At 39.6% G+C, this 23,360-nt stretch overlaps 1 protein-coding gene across 4 annotated transcripts in view; it reads right to left on the reverse strand.

Moving 5' to 3' along the window:
- Itpr2 (inositol 1,4,5-trisphosphate receptor type 2) overlaps positions 1-23,360 on the reverse strand; it is a 416,582-nt gene that overhangs the window by 276,820 nt on the left and 116,402 nt on the right. For all 4 annotated transcript variants that reach the window (XR_004518150.1, XR_004518151.1, XM_010615034.2 and 1 more), the window contains 10 exons: positions 21,848-21,947; positions 21,161-21,321; positions 15,619-15,760; positions 11,884-12,045; positions 7,152-7,324; positions 5,931-6,050; positions 5,625-5,810; positions 4,232-4,483; positions 3,444-3,588; positions 1,890-2,040 (listed from right to left, as the gene is read on the reverse strand). Coding sequence is in view for 2 of the 4 variants with exons in the window: in XM_010615034.2 (XP_010613336.1) it covers positions 1,890-2,040; positions 3,444-3,588; positions 4,232-4,483; positions 5,625-5,810; positions 5,931-6,050; positions 7,152-7,324; positions 11,884-12,045; positions 15,619-15,760; positions 21,161-21,321; positions 21,848-21,947 (1,592 nt within the window). In the remaining 2 variants the exon portion in view is untranslated. The remainder of the gene's footprint in view (positions 1-1,889; positions 2,041-3,443; positions 3,589-4,231; positions 4,484-5,624; positions 5,811-5,930; positions 6,051-7,151; positions 7,325-11,883; positions 12,046-15,618; positions 15,761-21,160; positions 21,322-21,847; positions 21,948-23,360) is intronic.

Genomic DNA, 23,360 nt, shown 5'->3' on the forward strand with positions numbered 1-23,360 from the left:
CTCTTTTTTTTTTTTTTTTTTGGAAGAAGTAAAACAGATTGAGATTTAGGCAGCAGCAATTAATTACTTCAGCTTATCTGGAAGTGCCCCATTTGTAATTCTTAATCAGATACTTCTTCTTAGATCTGAAGTCAAATTCCTCATTATTAGTCAGTTTTCCATTTCTGTGACAAAATACCATAAAATACAGTAAGAAAAAAACAGACCCAGTAGAACAGGCCTGTAATTCCAACATTCTGGGAGGCTGAGACAGGAAAATCAGAAGTTCAAGCCCATCCTGGGCAACTTGGCAACATAGTGAGACCCTGTCTAAAAATAAAAAATAAAAAAGGCCTGGGATGTAGCTCAGTGTGAATGCCCTGGATTCAGTGCCCTGTATAGAAAACAAAATAAAACCCTAAGGATAACACCTTAAAGGAGATGAGGTATATTTTGGCTCTCAGAGGTTTCAGTCTACACACAGCTGGCTCCGCTGTGGGCCCCCCGTGAGGCAGAAGTGTGTGGAGAACAAAGCTGCTCACCACATGGCAGCCAGGAAGCAGAGAGAGCACAGAAGCGGCCGAGGACAAGAGGTAGCCCCCAAGGGCACATCCTCTGACTCACTCCCCCCATCAGGCCCCACCTCCTAAGTTTCCAGCTCATCCCGATAACACCATCTAATCATTAATCCATCAGTCTGAAGTCAGACACCGCATGATCTAACTATTACTGCATGGGGGACGAAGCCACTGATACATGAGGTTATGGGGGACATCCAGACCCAAACCATAGCATGTGTGCCTCATTTTTTATCCTGCAGCAGATGCTGTCATGGATAATCTTGTACCCCCACCATATCCCTCTGAGGCGCCTCTTCCCCTAATTTCTTGGCACATCACAGGTGCTAAGTGCCTCTCAGTAGCATGACTTGGCCAAAGGGAACTGCCTGAGCCAATGTCACACCCCTCTCCATGGGCATCCAGAGGCTGGCTCATGCTAAGATACAAAGCTTCGCGCCCTGGCCTTCATGTGTGACAACCCCAAAGGACCCTCCCAGCTTAGACCTCCTTGTAAGTCTCACTTGTAACTGACTGCCGACCGGTTTCTATTGTCTGCCCATCCCTACCATCCTCACCTCCTTACAGTTGCATAAGCTGGGTGCATTCCTCAATATACCTCCTGTAAACACTTCTCTGCTGGGGGCACTGTGGTGCATCCAATGAAAGACAATCACCAGCATAAAATAATTTTATAGCGTTATGAGACAGTCATTGCTATAAGTCCACTGACTATATTGTATATATCTACTCACCTCTCAAAAGGAAACTGAGATACTATTACAGTCACATTCAGATCTCAGAAGGGAAGATAATAACAGAGAAGACAAATACTATGCATAATGTAATAGATGGCAGAGGCAGGATTCCAACATGGGCACTAGACTCCCAAGCCCATTCCCTCATCCACCTCTCTCCTCCACTCCTTGTCAGCTTTGCTTTCACCACCTCTCTAGCATGATTCCCAGCCTCCCTGCTCTCCCATCTCTCTACAGCCCTCTCTCAAGCAGAGCCAGCCAGTAACACACAGCGAGATGAGCGCAAATAGCAAGGTGTTTTCATCCATTTAACACACAGCACTTTCATCAGTGGATTAGCTGTAACCTTAGTCGCTAAAGGTGGAATTTAGTCTTATAGAAACAGTCTCGAAACTTCACCATTGAAAACAGCAAAGTATGTGTGTAACTCCATCTATTATCGCTCACTGTGCTGTTAAACTTAGCACAACTTTAATTTTCATCAGTACTGTGCTGTGTACAAGTAGGTGCATGTTGATAACTACTTCTCTGCGAATTTTTTAAAATCTTACTTCTACGCAATAACAAAAATATAACATTTCACAAAAGTTCTTACCTCCATCTTGAAATTTACTTAATCTTTCAAAGTAGGATGACATCGGAGCCTGTACAATATCTAGGATAGCCAGAAGTGTTCTCGTCAGTCTCAACAACTCGCTGAAACTATAAAAGCCAAAGTATATGAGATTCCGAGCCAGGTGGACCACCTTGGTTTTAAAAAAGGAGGAGGAGAAAGTGAAAAAGAAAAGAAGAATATCAGGAATTGAAGTGAGCATTTTTTTTAATCCCAGCTGTTTGTAAACTTCAGAATTCTCTGACACCCGGGAATTAAAATCTCTACAAAAGCAACCACTTAAACTTTGACTCATTCAAGCCTTGAACTAATGCATGTGATGCCGGGTGCTTTAAAGTAACTAAAGAAGTTAACATTAGAATTATATACCTCTTAATGAAATATTAACACATTTAACAACTAAATGATTTTAATAACTATAATGCGTGGAATTTCCCCAGAAGTGCAGCTCATTACACTGCTCTGTAGTCTTCTGGATGCCACAGGCCATACCAAGTCTGAGGGTCAGTCTCCAAGACATGGCCCTTCGTGTATGGTGTCCTCCACTTTGAATCAAGGTTGGTCTGTGGGACCAACAGAAGACAGCAGAAGTGGTGGAATGGCACTTCCAAGATTAAAGCAGAAAAGACTGCGATCTCCCTACCCCTCACCCCTCGTGTGCCTGGTCAAAAGCCATCAAGGAAGTATGGCCATCAACAACCACACGAGTGAGGGTGGAAGCAGATGTGTTCCAGCCCTAGACAGCCACAGGCCCAGCCAGTAGACTGATAGCTCCCTTGTGAGAGACCCTCAGACAGCACCACCCAGCCATTACTCCTGGACTCCTGACCCATATGAACTGTTAGATAGTAAATGATTGTTGACGTATGATACTATTCTTTGGAGTAGTATGTCACACACACAAATAGGTAGTTAATACAACAGGTATCAAGTAATAGCACCCTCTCTCTAGGTTGCCAATAAATCCCCAAAATAATATTATAACTGGAGGAATTTAATTTAGTTAAATGACTGAAAGCATCACCTCCATGAAAATGAAATAAAGTATCCAGACACATTATAAAGTATGCAAAACCATCTTTGTTCATTGACTATAATTAGTAAAGCTTACATACATGAAACAAAAATTTCAGGAAAACAATAATTAATGGATAATTAAAATGAAGTGTTGCTATCACATCCCACAATATAATCAAAGCATCAAATCCGTATTTAGTTAATGGCAGAGAAAAATCACACCTTGGTGAACTAAACTACCCAATTACCAAAATATCCTAAATATTAAAGGGAAAAATCAGTACATCTGTTTTTGACAGAGAAGATTTAATTACTTCAAGAGCCGGCCAGGGTGGTGCATGCCTGCAATCCCAGCACTCAGGAGGCTGAGGCAGGAGGATCACTGTGAGTTCGAAACCATCCTGGGCTGCATAGTGAGTTCCAGGTCAGTCTCAACTACATAGTGAGACCCTGTCTCAAAAAAAACAAAAAAATTAAAATTAAAAAAAAATTACTTCAAGAACAATTGTTTTAAGATACCTCAAATGTCAGTTTGTTTTTCTCCTTATCTCCAAAAGGAAAGGGCTGGTTTACAACTTCTTTCAAGTATTCTTCAACAAATTCCATCGTCAGTGCAAATTTTGTCTTCATATCATTTCTGGAAGAGTCTGTTATGGAATCATATCTAGGAAGACAGAAAGAAGACAGAGCAAGGTGAACTGGCCTTAATTATTAAAAAATAGGGGGCCGGGGATGTAGCTGAGTGGCACCGCGCCTGCCTCGCAAGCACAAGGTCCTGAGTTCGATGCCCAGTACCAAAAATAAATAAATAAATAATAAAAGTGGAGAAACTACTATATATAGCTTAACTTCCTGGCTTTGTAATCTTGGATAAATCAGTTAGTCTTTCTAGGTGTTGTGTCCTCATTTGTAAAATGGAGCTGTTGTGAAATGAGGTGATACACGGCAATAAATCAGAGTCAGCCATAATGGCAGGCATTCAGCAAATGGAAACCCATTATAGTTTCTTGCCGATTCCAGAAAGAAGCTGCTATTTGTCAAAAGTTGTCATTTTACCCTCCAAAAAGAGTGTCCCGTTTGCACTTGGAAGATTAACAATTTTAGTGAGAAATCACAGATGCCTTTTCCATGGATTTCATTTCAAAGTTGAAGACATTTGAGTTTAAGTACATCTGCTAAATTTAAGAGCCTTGAGAAATGTCTCTAAACATACTCATGGAAGGGCCAGAGATTTAGTTCAGTGTGCCAACGCCTGCATGGCAAGCACAAGGTTCTGAGTTCGATCCCCAGTACCGAAAAAAACATACTCATGGATTGTAATCTTTGTGGGGATTTCTGTCCAGAGCCTGGCATAGCGAACAGGCACCACAGACTCCTGAGGATCTCGGTCCACGTGCATGTGAAGCATGAGACGACAAAACGATGCTCGGAGGTCAAAGGGCAGACTCTCATCGGACACACAGCGCAGGATCAAGTCCACGGAGAGCTGTGTAGAAATCTGGTTGATGGCCAGGTACTGGCGATCCAAGCACATTCTTGCAAAAAGGTTCAGCTGATACCTGAAAGATATTAAACACAGTGCATTGTCCGTCTTATCTTGATGAAGTTCTTAAACATTATAGCACAGTCAGGGCCTTTATTTATGATACTTGCATTTCCAAGAGCTTTTGATACTGAGTCTAACTGTTTTGGTAGTGAGTCAAATGATCAATGGCAACGCAGATGTGAAATAGCCTCTATATCCCTGCACTACAATTTCTCCTACTTGTTCTGGCAACAAGTCTCTACAGGACAGTGTCACTAGGGTTTCCTAGGATTACAATACACAGAGGACAACAGCTCACATGAAAGCATCCTACTCCCCAGCTTCACTTATCTGGGGACTCTGGCAGCTGCACTCTACACTTAACCCCACTCAGCTCCCAAACCACTGTGATGAATCCACATGGCACTGGTATCTTCGATTCTTCGGCCTCTGAGATTAAGAATCATCCTTCAGTTTTTGTTGCTGCAGCTGTAGAAACCAGGGAACAAGAAGCATTCTCTGCTTCTTCTTCTGGTTCCTGCCATTTGGGGACAACGTGGCCCAAGGGCTTCTGCCCTGGTTGTTGTACTTTAAGCTCAAAGATGTCAGGCAGGTTCTTGCTCCAAACACAGTGACCTCTAGATCTAAAATGTCCCCTCAGTTCTCTGTGACTGGAATTCAAGGGAACGTACTCATTGGTGGATTCATCAACTGATGAGTTCAGCAGCTGAGTGCCTGGTTGGAGGGGGGTCACTGGGGGAATCACCTGAAGCCTCAGCTCAGCATATACTCATTCACATAGTACACTAACCCGTAGTAAGCTACCTGAAGCCAGATCAGTCTCCTGAGCCCCAGCTCCACCTCTCAATCTATGACCTAGGTCCTAACTGGTTTCTCATCTGTCCTACTCCAATCAATAATAGAAGAACCCTTTGCTATACACAAATATCAAGCTAAGTAGAAAAATCAGGAAATAGCAAGTGGTATACGTGGAACCTGCAGATGTTAACACAAATGTTTCACTTGGATATTTTAAGTCCTATGCATTTCAGCTGCCCAGTTGATGTGACTTTTTAAATTTCCTCCTCAAGGATGTCTGACTTCTAAAGGTGTCAGAGCATTCGGCTGTCATGAGTATGGGAGATGGAGAATCATGAAGCTCTGCAATACTTAACCTGTAATAGGTAAGAACTTCTAGGTCAACTTTGGTGCCTTCTTTTGCTTCTTGAGCCAAATGCCTGATAGCTTTGCCATGCGGTTCCTTGTTGCTGTCAATCCAGTACAGCCAAACTTCCTCATCATCAATGTCATCTGAAAGGAGGGAACTCTCCATGGGGTTGTCCACTTGCAGTGAGACCAGCCTTGAAATCAGTAACACATACAAACATCCATCAAGAGCCATACTTATAAGTATGATAGGAAAAACTGCAATGCTTACAAAAATAATGAACAGAAAACAGATGTCCCTCTTTCCTTCTTACTTCGTTTGGATGAGAATGTCGGCATTGCCAGGACTCAACATAAACTTACAGATGAGTTCTTGAGTGACAGGGATGGCGGTAGTATTAGACACACACAAATCTGACAAATAATCCAAAAATCTGGCAAGAGAAAAAAATATAAGTGAACATTAAGGTGAAACATTTTATAAAATCATCAAAACAAAAATGTAATTTGGAATATAACAAAAGAAACGTTTCAATAAAATTTCCACGCAATATTTTTCTTATGTGTTATCTACTGTGTCCTTAGAAACAAATTAAAGGCTCATCTTTTATAATCTTGTTTCACAAAGGAAATGTTTGCTTGTGTTTGTCTGGTGCCATGAATCCCTTAGTTTGATGACTTATGTTTAAAAAAATCATTTATCTGTCCTAACGTGAGAGTTCCTAGAATTGAACAGCAAAACAAAAGAAGACCAAGTCGATATTATACTGAGTAAAAGAGAACTATAGCAAAAGCTGAAGCAAAATGACCATGTTCTAGTCAGGTGAAAGGCCCGTTTCTACCCTCCAGCATTCAGGTGCTGTAGTTAGTTAAGAAAACTTGATCAAAGTTCTTAGTCTCTCTCCATTCATATCTCCCAGGTAAGGCAGCAAGTTGCGATCAAAGGAGAACTAGACAGCCTGATCTACCTTGTATGCTATTCCTAACTATTGAGGTATTTCTGGGCAAGCTGCTCTTTAGGCTTCTATTTTCACAGTTCTAAAATGAGGATAATGTAGCTCAGGCCTGAGCATGCATGAAGCCCTGGGACCAAGTCCCAGCACCAAACACCAAATAAATAAATAAAATATATAATCAGTATACTTTATGAGAATGTACATGAGTCAAATAAGATAATGCATATGAATACATTTTGGAAAACCGTATTTACATTATCAAGTGGAAATCAAGTGCATTTAATTAGAAGTCTAGGGCTAGGATTACAGCTCAGTATAGAGCACTTACCTGCCTGGCCATGAGGTCCTTGCCTCAACCTCAACATCACAAAAACAAACAAATATAAGTCCACAAAAGACTATGATCTCCCCCAAGGTAATAACTCTTTATTATACATAGTTATTATAGCAATAAACCCAACATAGGCTGTCCATGAGAGTCAGCACTACAAAAGAATCCTAACTTTTAACTGTTGCACAAATAAAACAAAAAGCCACCCGTTCCCCACAGCAAAGAACACTGCATGAACCACTTCAAACCTTGGCTCCCGATTCCTCCTGAGCAAGCTGACAAATGTCTCTATTTCTTTTGCTGTGATATGTTTCTCTAGTAGTTTTCTATTGTTGTGCAACAAAGCTGTGATGGTATCTTCTGCCAAAATATCATAGCCAATCTGGGACTGCATGACACAGAAGTTCTTAGCGATGTACTCCTGTAAAGAAGAAAGGCTGTCAGAGTGTGCTGGGCATTCAGAAGGAACGGCTTCCATGAGGCTCAGCAACATGCATTCATTTTTTCAAAACAGACAACTCACTAGAAGTTTTGTCAAAATAAAACCAGGAAACTCTTCAATCAATACAGCTTTCAAAAAAAAGTGGGGGAGATGAAAAATGCATCAACATACATGTAAATTAAATTATACAAAAAATTCTATTGCTAGAAATGATTTAAGTATGGATTCTACAGTGGGAAACACCAATAGTGTTTTTCCCTACAAATAGTAGGAAAAACCAAAACTAAATATAAATAAAATAACAAGTTTTTACGCTATGGTCACTTAGGATTTCATCAGCCTAATACAGGTCTTTCTTTCAACTCTCACTGAAAGTCATGACCAAGGATTTTAACAAAATAAAAAAGAAGAAGAAATGGCTCCCTGATATTTTATTCATAAAATCTATGCAGCTACCTAAAGGCAAATTTGAGTGGATTTCTTTCTTGTACATATAATATAGTGATCTATAAGATGATCTCTGATAAATAATGGTAAAAATTGAATGCACTTCTCATCAAGAGCTTTCAAATAATATAATTAGTTGTGTTATTAGACAGATCCATTCATCCAATAAATCCTCCCTAAAGACCTCAAATATTCCAAGTACTGGGAAGCTAGGGATATGGCTCTCTTCCTACTGAGACAAAGAGCAGTAATGAGCAAACAAGAATGACAATTTTACATGGTATAGAAGAAAGGGAGAGCAGAAGGATACAGAAAAGTTTAGATGGGAGATGCTAAGGAAGTGATATCTGAGCAAGAGTGGAAATGATGGAAAGGAAGCAGCCATAGGAAGCCCTGGAAACAGCTCCATAGGCAGTGGAAGTAACAGGTGAAAAGGACCTGAGGTAGTGGAACTAAGCTTGTTGTAATCTACAAACGAAAGATAGCCACTTAATCCTGTGAGTTGTTAGTCATGGTAAAGGGCAAAAATGTTATTCTAAAAGCGAGGAAAGGTCATTTTCATGCATTATTTAATCTGCTCCTTATTCTCCACACTAAGTATCCTATATTGCAACCCACTGTTGTTCATATTTAGCATTCTGTATGCAAGCAACACGCCTCATATAACCCTAGAACTAGTGAACTTAACCCCTTCCACCATTAATGCTTTCCATTTCTTAGAGATTCTCCTTGGGAGTGTATTTCTGTTTCAATGACAGGAGAATTTATGGATTATAAAGTGGCTTTTGCCTGAGGTAAAATTTACTGGAACGTATCTGTTCCTTGAAAATGATATCAATTGCACAAATCTAATTATATTCTAAGCAGCATTTTTGTGGCCTTTCAAAATGATGGCTTTGTGTATTGTAGAGCCAATTAAGTAAAGTAAATGTCTTCTGTCAGTGCATCATTTTAAGCATATGTATTGATTTACACACTTTTATGACTATTGTAGTCATATCTGGTACAAGGCAAACTTCCAAGATGTTAATAAATAATTAAATCAAATTAGAGGTGCTACTGAACTCTACAAATAATAATAAATAGTAGCTCAATTCTAAAGACCTGGAGTAGTACTATACCATGAGTGACCACTCTATTAGAGATATAAAATACAGGTGAAGATAAATGAAAACAAGGCAATTAAGTAAAACAAGGAGGAGGAGGTCTTTCTGCCTACATTTAAGAAATCTTGTTCTAAAACACATTGGAGAGCTGCTTTATGCTTAATACAGAACACTTAATTTAACAGAAATGAGAAAAAGTGTTTCTCAACTGTTGCTGAGATTCCATTAGAGCATGAAGGACAGCATGAGGGGAATTAAAACCTGACCTTCAGTGGACGCAAGGGATTTTTCATTTCTTTGTCAGCTCAGTGTTCTACCTCTTAGGAAGGGGAGAGGAGAGAGTAGGTCACCCAGGAAAGCAGGGCCCTGAAGTGTGTAAACATTTATGTGGGAGAAATGATGCAACTAGGCAGGAGAGGGGTGTGTGTGTGTGTGTGTTCAGAGCAGAAGTTGTGTGCACATCAGCACACTAGACAAGTCTGTAGCTAAGACTAAAAAATAAGAGAAATGAGCATGCCAGACTTGTAGAAACTGAGGAAGATATCAGCAAAGACACTGCAGCCAGACTCTAAAGGGAGCAGCAGAGAATCAAGCCCAAGAAGGTACAGCATTGAAGCCCAGAGCAGAGCTGTAGACAGGGTGCACAGATCCTCAGCACCCTTCCACCAGCTGTGGTTCACTGTGACTGGGGGCTCCAGGGAACCTCTGCAGAGTTGTGGGTTTTCTTCCATTCAGTTAATTCTCCATGATCCAGGACTACTTGAGTGCATGGAGTCAGGGGCCTATCTGGTAAAGTACAGTGATATCATTACTCTTAAGTGAAATAAATAGGACACACGTGTAAATACCGAATTGTTTCTCTGGTGTGAAAAAGTAAAAGTGTAAATAAGATTCAAATGGTATAACTGACAATGTGAAATAGGAAGAAAAGGGCTAAAGGTGTAGGGGAAGTGGGAAGGGTAGAGGGAAGGAAATAAGGGAAAAGAAAAACACATGAGAAAATGAAATAATGGAAACAAAGTCTTTGCAAATAGGGAAGGGTGGAGGGGGTGAAGAGAGGACGGGGGTATGAGGAAAAAATGAGAACCAAGACCTGTCAAAGGTACAAGATTCCAATGATGACTGTAACTGTACTGTATACCTAAAATGTACCAATAAACTCAATGAGAAAAGAAAAAGAAAATGATAGTTTCGTGTGCTGGATTCCCAAGTAGACAAGGTAAGTTTCTATTTCTAGAGTTATCTATTTCTGAAATTTGCTAATTAATATTTTTGGACCACAGTTGACTGTGGGTATTGGAAACAGCAGAAAAAAAAAACATGGACAAGGGGGGACTACTGTATGTTTTCTACAGAGATGAAGACAAGTAAAATATGCTGAGTGGCCTCATTCCAGACCTCCACTGAATAACCTGGGCCTCTTGTATCAGGAGGATCCCCAACAGTGACTCTAGATGCCGGAAGGTCTGTCATGGAACCTTCTGGAAGTTAAGTTTTCTTCCAACAAACGATGAATAACTACTGTAGTGAAACTGGAAAGTATAATTCTAGTGACACCATTTTCAGTAGGCAAGAAAGACGTCTTATCACTAAGCTCATGTTAGAAAACATTTAGGAATTTGTTTAGACTACTCCCCTTGCTTCTGTTCTTTGCCATAGAGTTTAGCTCCTATTTTATACATTCTTTTAGATCTTACTTAATCTTTGAACAGACTCCCAAAGCCAATGTATTTTAACACTTTTTTCCTAAAGCAAATCTTTTTCTTTCTTGCCAAAATACTTTCAAGCTACTGAGAAACAAGTGTGGTGACTAAGAGCCTGGGTTAGTACACTGAATTCACTCTTTAAACTACAACCTTGGGAGTGGGAATACAAGTCAGTGGTCTACCATATAAGACACCCAGGTTCAAGCCCAAAAAATCCACTCCTCTTCCAAAACAAAGAACCTAAATCCTTGGGCAAGTTACTTAAATTCACCTTATCTTAGTATCAACTAAGCTGAATTAATTCCTAGAAAAATTGACTAGCTGGATACATATAAGCACTCAATAAGTACTACAAATCATTCACTAGCAACCTCCACCTTCTAGGACTGTAGTCCTAGGCCCTAGGGGGCGTCAGCCCTCTGTCATACCATTCTTCCTCGTGGACTGAACTCATCAGCAAAATCCCCTGGGGATATGCTCTTCCCTCCACTGGGTAAAAGAAACATGGACACTAATTAACCAAGTGACAATTTTATGTTAAACATTAACATTATTGAACACCATGCAAAATATTACGTATTTTTTTAGATGAGACTTGAAAGAAACTGCATTAGCCCTTGCCAACTTTTAGCTGCCTCCCTAGACCCGTATCTTCACAACAAGTACAGAAATTTTGAGGCAAAAGTGCTCTTTTTAGCACCTATCATTCTCTCTTCATAGCACCCGTCATCCTCCTGGAACAGCTGTTCACACGCAATTTGTGAAAGTGATCTTCGCTCCACTCCAATGCTTCCTTCCCTGTGCATATGTACAGGGTTTCACAGACACAACTACACTCTCCCTCTTGTGAACTCCCATCCTGCTGCCTTTCGTCTCTGGCTCCCCTCTTTGCATCCTTCTTATGTCTCAGATGCACCTTATATCTTTTCCACCAGACAATGAACTCCTTGGCCCATCGGGCTACATCTCACGAGCCAAGAAATGCCTCGTTCCTCAAAGAATCGATCCAGGATGCCTCCTGGTCAGCAGGAGCCATACTATGCACATATGAGCCCTTAGGACAGCCACACCCAGTGATTCTAATTTCGTGTGGAAGAAGAAATATATATGTCAGCTCAAAAGTACTTACAGGTCATATTCTTTGGGGTGTCAGTATAGAACAATTCATTGAAAACCAAAATTTCCCATTCCTACTTTCTGTGCTTTTATAACGGCAACCAAAGAACCTTGCTCAGCCTGCAAATGTGAAGCAGCGTTAAGGACAGGGCTTGTCTCTGACCTGATTTTTCCGGTAGTCCTGCTGAGAATGTCGCAGCACCCGGTAGCAGAGCCGCAGTGCATACTTGTAGGGAGCATATCGCTGGTCCCCCAGGTCCTCCAGCCTCAGCATGGGGCCTTCTCCCCCTTTCTCCTTGAAGGGTGCTTTCAGAATCCCAAATACCTGCCAGAAACACAAGGAACCAACTATGCTGATGAAAGAAGGTGCAGGCTTTGCAACCTTTTTAACTGTTTTACAAGTAAGAATGTTGACTCAAAAACACTTTTATAATATTTGAGTAGAAATAAGGCAAAAGGAAAAACAGTACTTAGGACATGGAAATAACATAGAAGGAACAGTTAAAAACACTGCCAGAAGAGTTTCCTGGATTAAATAACAAAAACATTATTCATCTAAAGTGCTTAATTTTATGTAGACGTTATATTTTATTAAAATGGGAAATATAAAGGTGTTCAATTATACCATTACATAAATACATTCATATGAATTAAAATATAATTTCTATATGCTTTATAATTTCTTCTGTTGCTTCCTATAACTTCCCAAAATCAAAGTAACATGAAGAGAACATTTGCTTTTTATGTGAAAGTTACATAAGAAAATAGCTGGTATCTATAAAATGGAATACTACTCAGCCATAAGAATGAGAAATTATTTATTTATTTCATTTAGGAGTAAATGACTTCTCTATAAACATAGGTGCACATATATCACTGTGATATGATTCTTTTAATTCTTTTTGAAAGATACCCAGCAGAGGGATGGCTGGGTCAATTGGAAACTCTAGTCCCAGCTCTTTGAGGTATCTCCATATTGATTTCCATAGTGGTTGCACCAGACTGCACTGCCACCAACAATGGAGAAGGGTTCCTTTCTCCCCACAACCCCACCAATATTTGTTATTGGTTGATTTCATGATAGCAGCCATTCTTTGTGGGGTGAGGTGGAATCTCAGTGTTGTTTTCATCTGCATCTCTCGAATGATCAGTGATGTGGAACATTTTTTCATATATTTACTTGCTGCTTTTACTTCTTCGTCTGAGAAATGTCTCTTCATTTAAATAAGTCACACATGTGTAAATACTGAATAGTTTCTCTGGTGTGAAAAACTATAACAGTACATAAGATCCTAGTGATATAATTGACAATGTGAAATAGGAAGAAAAGGGCTAAAGGTGTAGGGAAAGTGGGAAGGGTAGGGGAAAGGTAATAAGGGAAAAAATATATAGGAGAAAATGAAAAAATGGAAATAAAGTGTTTGTAAATGGGGAAGGGAGGAGGTGGTGGGGGGAGGGCAGGGGTATGGGGAAAAAATGAGAACCAAGACCTGTCATGTAAAGGTACAAGATCCCAATGATGAATGTAACTGTACTGTATATCTAAAAAGTACCAATAAACTTAATGAGAGAGAAAAGAAAAAAGAAAATAGCTGCTAAATTTGCTTTTACCTTTCTAGGGTCAATTTGACAAGAGGAAACAGCAAGTCCAAGAATATATGCAGCCAATATCAGAGCACCCAAATACAGAAAGCTCTAAGAGCCAATTAATTATGTGTTCAGGATGTACAAGGAAGGGTGTGCCCAAACCAGTAATTGTATCAGAATCACTGCAATGCAACAAGTAAGGAGCTATAAAAGCAGGTGGTGGGAGTCAGGTAGCCAGGTTCTTGTGAAAAAGTTAGCAGTTTAGCAACTCCTACTCTGCATTTAGAAAGCATTAAGGAATATAACTTCAGGCAGCAAATCAGCAGGTGGGGTCACCTGGACTTAGAGCTCATGGGAAGGGCAAACTGCCATAAAAGAGCACGTAGCCCAGGGCATGACCATTAACACAGAAAAGTGGAACAGAATTACCCTTTGGAGTACATGAAATATAATATTGCTCCTACAATAATTCCACAGCTACTGAGCCTTGCGTTTTATAGTACTGAAATTAAGATATGACATATATTAACTGAAATATTAATAAATCATACACAGCCTTAAAATTTGAATTCAAATTCTTTATCCAAAAGAATTATTGATGTTTCACTAGATTTCGACTGTTTCACTAAATTTGTAGCCTTTTAAATTACTTGAGAAAAACTTTGACTTCATATTCTCAGACAATTGGCTATCAATTTTAACTATGTAGCTACTGTTTTCCTCTTCCAACTCAAAGAACAGGTATATTGACAACATAATTCTAATGTTTCAATATATTCGATTCATACTTAACACAAAAGTGAATAAAAAGAACACAGAAGGGTAGGCATGTTCACACATACATATTATTCGGAGGTGGATCCATATCCTGGGATGTTATACATAATTCCAGGAAGATGTAATACAGGATCAGCTCTAAACCTTCAGGGAAAAACATCTAGAACATTGTGTAGACCATTTATACACTAATAAGTAGACAGTCCTACTTTCTTAGAGAAGAAAAGGAAAGAAGTAGAAAGCAGGGCCAGGGATTTGGTTCAGTGGCGCAGCACCTGCCTTGCAAGTACAAGGTCCTGAGTTCGATCCCCTGTACTCCCCCTGCCCCAAAAAAGAAGCAGAAAGCATACAAAAAAGGCACTTCCAAAGATCACTTGGAAATTCTACCCGGACATCTTTTTCAGCAGTTTCTGGAGACAGTCTGACCATGCAGAGATTTTGGGGGTTCTGCAGGAGGCTACTTCTAGGGTACCCGCACTGATGTCTGCCTCCCCATCCTTATGGAATCCTCTCTCCTAGACTGTGGGGCTGGATTTATTAATGAATAATTACCACCGGGAAATGAGAACAAGCTCTTTTTCAAAATGATTAGTTTATTTACATAGCTGTAACTACAGCTAATACTTCAAACTATAAAACTACAGTGTTAAGTGGCTGAAGAAATAGAGTGTTCAAAACAGCCCCTACCAGGCAATCCAGAAGCACCATGGGGTTTAGAATCTGACCTAGGTTCAGATCTGCAACCTTTATCCTCTCTGGACATTAGAATATTCAAAGGGAAAAATGGGAGTCAAGATGCCTTTGCAGGTTATTCTGAGGACTTAATGATAAAATATACAGGAAATCACCATCACAGTGCTTGGTCTCTGACTACTACTGGTTTCCTCTCTTCTTTCTACCATGTGACCATCCCAAAAATCTTGAGATTTTGGACTCCGTACAAATAGTAGACCTTCATAGCTATGTTACTATAAAATGTAGGAGGAAATAACTTTGTTTCACCTCCCTTAAAAGGTCATTGGTCAGAACAGCATACTTCTGTACCTGTTCAAAGAGGTTAGAAAGGAAAACCTTAAACTTTGTCACCGGAGGATGTTCAACTCACTTCTAACCAAGCACAATAGAAATGACAGGACGTATGTCTAAGATATGCTATGACTTTACAAAAAGGCTGTGACTCCTTTCGGGGTGCCTTCTCTTGTTCTCCCCTGGATCCTTCACTAAGGGAAACAGTGTGCGCTGCTTGCTGCAGCCCTGAGTGTGACTCTGGTGAACAAGCTGAGAAGCAGATCTTCCCCCGGGAAAGCCTGAGATGACCACAGCCTGCAGTGCTACCCGTTAGCTTCACTGTGGCTCAGTGAGTGGCTCTGAGAGAGAACTGCTCACCTGAGCTACACCTAAGCCACACAAACTATAATAAGTGTCTGTTTGGGGGGTCATTTGTCACACAGCAACAGATACCTAATGCAAAAGCTTTCCTGCTACTCTCATTCAAAAACTAAAGTATGAAAACTTAGGCCACGAAAAAATTCACCTGTGCCAATATGTTTTGTTCCCTCATTAGTTTTTGACGTTCTCGGTTTGGCTTGGTAATGACCACGTCCAGGACTTCCTGTCCATTATTAGGCACATCAGCAACAAAGAAAATGAGGTCTTCCAATAATTTGGTTACAAACCTGTCATAAAATAAAAAGCAAATTTCACTCTGTGGTTTAATTTTGGATTTTTTCATTAAGCTTAAGAAGTAAAACACTGGAAAATTTAGAATATTTTATAGGAATTCTTCAATTAACTAAAGAGAATATTTAATGCAGTCAGTGTTTACCTGTACAATAATATTCCCTCTGCCATTCCTCCAACCTCTACTCTGTCTCCAGGTCTAACTGAATATTTGCAAAGACTATTACAAAACAAAGTCCCATGAGTCCCAACAACAGATGAGCTCCCTAGACAATGCCACAAGGTGCTTCTCCATGACTATATGGTAAAAGCAGGATATTGCTGTTTAAGGGGAAATGGTTATTCCTCTAAATCCCTAAATTCAAACGTTGTTGGAACTACAGATGTGAAAGCAGGGATTAATGTACAGCTTCTCTTTAACTTCAAAACCCATCAAAAATTCAGTAGACTCCTCCCGGGTCTGCTGGTGGGAAGAAGAAGAGGAATCAAATAGACAGGACTGGATCCAGCCACCTACAACTGCAGTGACCAATGCCTCACATTACCAGAGGTCATGAAACCACAGCCCTCAATATCAGTTCTGGCCCTGGACTAGTTGAGGGACCCCTGTGGAGCCAACCCCAAAAGCTGGCTGAGGAAATGACCACAGAAAGAGAGAGAAACCAAAAATTTCCCACCTGAGAAGAGCCTGCTTGCTAAATTCCAAAGTACATGAGAAAATCTGACATTAAGAGAGCCATCACACTGAAAAATCAGGAAGCTATTTTATTATCAATAGCTGGTAGCTAAAACATTTCATAATAACTTCTAAGTGAGTGTGTTCTCAGTCCTTAAACAGGTAAAGAAAACAATTATCTCCCCAAAAGGACAACATATTTTTAAAATGCTATATATTAATGAAGATGAAGTGAAGATAAAAAATAATAGACATCTGAGATATAAAACTTAGTTATTTAAGTACAATTTTAATTGATGAAGGCAAACTATTTTGTATACATTTTGAGAAAATCAATGGTTATAGGTGTATCAAAGAGAAAATGCAGAAAATAACACAAAGATTTAGAGAAAAGGAGAATGACTAAAGAGGACCCATATATATCTAATAGGAGTTCCCACAGAGGGAAAATATACAGAAGCAATATGTGAAGGAAAAATGGCTGAAATGTTTCCAGAATTTAAAGAATACATAAGTATTCTGATTAAACATATATTCTAACTATCAGTCAAAGAAAACAGAAATAGAGACTTCCTTGTAGACACATCACACTGAAAGTTTAGGACATCCAAGATAGGGAAGAAATCCACAAAATTACTAGAAAGTAAAGAGAAATTACCAATAAAAATAGCAAGTCCGGTTGGGGGTGTAGCTCAGTGGCAAAGCTCTTGCCTAGCATGAGAGAGGCCCTGGGTTCCATCCCCAGCATCACAACAATAATAATTATTATTAAACCTATTTTTTAAAAAACTTCTCAACAGCAACAAGAAATGCCAGAAGACAATCAAATCATTGGAAAATAATTGCCTAGCTTATGTGTGGCCCTGAGTTCAATCTTCAGCACCAAAAACACAAAACAAAACAAAATGAATAGAGGCAAAAGAAAAGATGCTTTCATTTTTCACACATACAAAGACTTAAAAAAATCAGAATCCACAGACTTACTGAATGACTGAAGAGAAGTGAGTGCACTGAGAAGTGAGACGCAAGGTACAAAAGCAGGCAGAGAAAGAGGTAAATTGTACTTAAAAGTATAACTAACCACTGGAAAACAATTTTTAGAAAATAAATTTCTGGTTAAAAATGATGGTGCGTCATAATTTATGATGCTTTTATTCTTTTGTGTACATCAAATATTAAAAATTTTACAGAAGAAACACAGAACTATGTTCCTTGATACCTGCTATGATAAAGACGGGGAGACAAGCAGCATGGAATGAATGCACTCTCAGGCACTTCCATGACAGGAAGAAAGGAGTATCAATAACCTCCAGTTTTATATTAAAAAGAATATATAGTTAAAATGTATGATCAATAATTTAAGGACAATTGTCAAAAGAATAGAACTATGACCTGAAGTTTCTAAATCAATAAAAAGTGAAGTGAGGGATTAGAGAGATGATAAACTTTCTTAAACAAAAAGCCAGAAAAAAGTAGAAGGAAAAGAAAAGCTAAACTAAAGGAAGAAAAAACTACGAATGAGTCCCAATATATTATTTATCAAATGTAAAGTAATTAAAGTTGCAAAATAAAATAAACCCTCAGGTTAGGGTCTAAAATCCAGTGCTCCATTGCTCCCAGGACACAAAACTAAGACAAAACGACTAGAAAATCTGAAATGAAGGAAATTTTTTAAAAAACAGGCACCAGGAGATTACAAGGCAAGTATTCTACCACTGAGCCACATCCCAAGCCCATGGCATCAGGTGAATACTAAAGAAAATATAAGAGGTAACGTAGCAACCGTAATATCAGACCAATAAAATTCAACATCAGAACTGATGCTGCTCTAGGAAGAACATCAGAACGACACCTGACCTGGTGTTCACCAGCTAGACGATGTCTCTTCTAGATCCTCAGCTGTATCGTGGGCAGCTGGAAGCGCTCCTAAGGCTGTAGGACACAGGTCTAGTCTAACACCTTCACCACCGCCTTAGCACCACAAAAATGTGTGCACTGCGGCCCGGGGCCTGGCATACTCTACGAGCTCAACCACACTGAGTTCATCTCTCCGTATCCCTTCTTTCCTCCCCTCCAACTCGGTCCCAACATGCCCTATTTTGCTGGTGTAGTTATGTAACGTGAGATCAGAAAACTGAACCGAAAATCATCTAAGGCTGAGCATCCTGGAGTACAGCACAGCAGCTGGGTCTCCAGAGTCCATTCCTGAGTCGAGTGAAAGGAGAGGTACGAGAGAGAAAGTGGGGTTCGAACACATGGGCATGGGAAGCAGATGTGCAATATTCTCACACCCTCCCTTTGACCTTCCACCATTCTTCCTGGCTCTGAGTAGAGAATAATAACTTCATTCTCCATAGAGAGAAAAGTCAGAGTTGTCAGTTATTTTCAGAAAGAATTTCATATTGAATTCTAAAACTGAGAAAATAATATAAATGCATTCAACTATGCCAATAAACTCTACTGTGCTGACAGGCAGCTTTGAGTGCATTTTGATGGGAGATGGCTTTTCTGAAATTACTAAATTAAGATCAATAATTGCAACTTCATACTTCTCAAGCAAAGCTATTTCTCTGCTAAGATGTGTTTCATTCTAAAGAGCAGGGAAATAAGCAGGAGCAGTATTTGAAAAAAGCTCTATCTCCGGCCAGTCCTGGCCTACCACCCTCCTCAGAGGCATCCTGAGAGGATAAGGTCCCCTTCATCATAACTGGAGAAGGGCAACTTGCACAGCAATGGTGGAGCACTCATAATAGAAATTGTTATTTGTCCTTTTCTCCAACAAATACCTCCATTCTTAGAATGGAAGGCGTTGTAACAGGCTTAGTAAATTTCTGTGCCTATATAAGAACAGAGACAAAAATAGATTCATCAAGAGAGCTTAAAAAATAGGCAAATAAAAATTCCTATTGGCACACTGAAACCCATTTCCCTGTCATAATTTAGCTCTGATCCTTAATCATCTGTAGCCCATAAAAGTGGGGCAGTGCTTCAGCTTCTGACCTTTGTTCATTTCCCCCAAACAGAATTAGAAGACTGAGTGAATACCCAATAGTTCTTTTCACATGCTAGTTTGTCAAGGAAAAACAGAGGTTAAAATCAGAAGGGGAGATGAGAACCAGCCATTCCACTTTTCTGCCTATTATGATTTTTAAATTGATAAACCTTGGAGGGACCAGGTTAAATTTTTTTGTTCCTCTATATGGTAAGATATGTATCTAAAAGTTTCTCAAACATCTGAGTTTAATTAAGGAACACTTACCATGAAAGCCCCACAGCAGACAAGAGACTACAGCCATCATGGTCGGCTCTCATCTCTCCCCTCTAAGAAACACCATTTTGGTTTTTGTGACAGTGAATTCTTTGGATTTCTTATAGTTCATGCAATGGATAAAACACCCCCAGGGAAAGAGTTTATTTTTGCTTGCTTTGGAATTTACAAGTAGTGATTGTTACAGTGAATGTATTTGCCATATCTTTACTCCATCTAAGTTGGTTAGATTGATTCACAGCATTACACATAAATGCAGTTCATAAATTTTCATAGCTCTACTCTATCCCGTTGTATGAACATGCCGTAGTCGTCATCATCCATTCAACTGCTGATGGATATTCGCATGGTTTTCAGTTTGGGGGTCTTTAGAACAAGGCTGCAAGTCACTGAACGTGTGTCCCAGTGCACGTGCAAAGGACCCTGCTTCAGGCAGATGTCTGAGAATGTTCAGCCTTGGAGGGAAACTCACAAGTCACGGAAGGTCTGCATGTTTATCTTTGCTAGTTATTGCCAAAGCATCTTTCCAAGGCTTACATCAGTCCTCATCTCCTCAGCTGTGTACAACAGCTCAAATCAATGAATGCCTGGGAAGTTGTAAATAGTTTTTACTTTTTCAAATTAAAAGATGTAGCAAACCACAAAGAGGGGAAATAAGGAAGATGCCCGTGCTGATATACTAGCATATGGACTTTAAATCACTTATTACTGTCCAGGTTGTTCAACCTCTCAATTTTCCTTTATGTAAGCTGAGAATGTTTATCTGAGGGTTATTAGTAGAACTAGATAAAATACATCTATAATGCCTAACATAGTACTGACACAAAATAGAGATACTATCAGTTTAATGCTCACTCTCCAAAATAAGTTTAAGAATCAAAGATCCGGTTTCTCTGAGTGAGTGAGAAGGGCAAAGAGCTACATATTGCAGATTTTTTTTTTCCTGATGCGTATTTGTTTATTTTGTGGCACCAGAGCTGAGAAATGTCTCAATAATAATAACAATCAGAAAAACATAAAATGTCCTCTAGGATCTTTAGAATGCTAAATGCAAATGTCAAACCAAGTGCAGCAAATGATATAGTGAATTTCCTGTGACACATTAAAATAAAAAAACAGAAAGCAGCATGGGATTTAGCTCAGTGGCACTGAGCTTGCTTCACAAGCACAAGATTCTGAGTTCGATCCCCAATACAAAAAAAAAAAAAAACAAAGTAGCTAAAAACAACTATTTTCAAACCAAATTAAAATGGAAAAAAGTAAAGATCATACCAGATTTTAATTTTGACATTTTCACTCATTCATCACAATTAAGAAGTATCAAGTTCCCACCTCATTCAGAAGCAAGAGCGCTGCTACCAGTATTCCCTTAGTGTCATTCATTCATCTGAAGTTTACAGAAAAACAGACAATTGATTCTTGATGATTAAAAGCCATTTGGAAGTTACTGACCTCCTTTCGTTCTGAGTTATCGTGCCATTTTCCAGCTTTTTAACTGTGGTCGCTAGCACTTTATTCGCATCATTGGCAAAATCCAAGTCTCGGACCTCGGAGAGTGGAACAGACACAATGGCAAATGCTTCTTTATCTTCTTTTGTTTGGCAGGTTCCGATCTGAAATGTGTTTTTTCCCTTAAGGTTAGTTTTGATAAATAACTACGTGATACTCTTTGAGGACTAACACACCTCAGCGCTGTTTAAGAAAAACAAGGCAAAAACAGATCAGACAAACACAGTAATTCCCACACGCATCACAGCCACTTTGAAAGGCTGTAGGGAGCAGAGATTTCCTTGTCCACCTCCAGTCCTGCCTCCACAGTACCCTGGAAATGTGTTACTTTCACACTTGCCCTGTGCTTCAGCTTCAACAAAGAGGCACTCCTGGAATCGTCTTCTCTTTCCACTTGCTGCTCCCATTCATTTTGATATCTTTCTGCACCCCTCTGACTCCTGGCTCTGCTGCATCCACCCCATCAGGATTCAGCCACGTAAGCCACCAGCAGACATGTGTGCTTAGTTAAATTAATTGCAATAATCTCTAACGCTGATAAAGATGGACAGTAGAGGACATGTCTGTCACCTACTAATTCTATGAACACAGCATTGGGTGGAAAATGAAACCATTTTCAGCGATATTTACCTTCAACATAACAGGCCTCTCTTCATCTGTATCTATGGGGATACTAGTACTGGTTACCCATGTGTTGGTGCACAAGTGCCTTAACCGAACATAGGAGTTTCTAAAAGCCAAAAAAAAGATTATTAAAATTTTGCACATTTAACTTATTAACCCATTTAAGTTACCTACATGAACATAAATATATCTTAGATTAGGAACTGATTGAAGACATGCCTGGCTTAAGAAAAAAAAATCTGAATTTCAACTATATCAAAGCATGCAGTGTCAGTACCTAGCGGTTCTTGAAGTGCAGTCCCTGGACCAATGGACTCAGCAGAACTTGTCAGAAATATAGATTGTAAGATCCATCCCAGGCCACTGAATCAGACAGTCTGGGAGTGGGGCCCACAGTGAGTGGTCTAATGCTCCCCTGGCAACTGTGACAGTAAAGTGAGACCCGGATTAAGTGACCGTGGGTCAAAACTACTGCCACAGCTGTCCTTCCTCCAGTCTGATCATCTCGTGCTTGAATGTACAGTCAATCCCCATTATCTATGGATGCCACCTGTATGAATTCTCCTATTTACAAAAATTTCTTTGCAAGGGGAAAGGTAATAAGGGAAAAGAAAAAAATATGAGAAAATGAAAAAATGGAAGTAAAGTATTTGTAAATGGGGAGGGGAGGAGGGGGTGAAGGGAGGGCAGGGACAAGAGGAAAAAATGAGAACCAAGACCTGACATGTAAAGATACAAGATCCCAGTAATGAGTGTAACTGTACTGTATACCTAAAAGGTACCAATAAACTCAATTAAAAAAATTTTCTTTGTAGCACCCAAACCATGCAGCTTGTGTGGTTATTTGAGGACTTACTCAGAGGGGCAAGAAATTTGAGTTGCCCAATAGGCATATTTGCAAGCTGAGCTAGAGCAAGCTGACACTCAGCCCTCTCATTTCAGCTTTCATACCGTAAGCAAGCATCCTTTCTGCGGTACATTTGCTGCCATGTTTTTCACATTTCTGAGCTTTCTGTTGATGATTTTGGTGTTTTAAGTGGATCCCATTTTAGAAGGACTGTCTGATGATCCAAAGAACAAGACAGGTGGGACACAACTTTGAAAGCTAAATAAGCTTCTTTCTGGAATGAGTTACAGTGCTGTTTACCATGAGTATAAGGTTAATGATCAAAAATGTAAAGAGGGTGTCTTTAAAGAGAAACACACGCAAATAAGGTTATATATTGATTGACGAAACTGTGAGCAGAAGCTCATGGGAATCTAACCTTGTGTTTCCCCTAGGAACAATGAATGATTCGGTGTGTGCTAACTCCATGAATCTTGAATGACGAACACTGACTTATGCGAACTGTGAGGGAGTTGCCTGGAAGACACCTAGAATTTCACACAATTTGAATATTACCATTTTACTGAATCTTTTACTGCCATTATTTCTTTAACAAATATGTCTACAGTACCTTCTAAATGGAAAGTTTTCTATCCTAGAGTTGTTTAGAGTTCAGTTTAAACATAAAGCATC

This window comes from Fukomys damarensis, unplaced genomic scaffold (assembly GCF_012274545.1).
Source record: "Fukomys damarensis isolate Sample0158 unplaced genomic scaffold, DMR_v1.0_HiC HiC_scaffold_19, whole genome shotgun sequence".
Taxonomy (NCBI): Eukaryota; Metazoa; Chordata; class Mammalia; order Rodentia; family Bathyergidae; genus Fukomys; species Fukomys damarensis.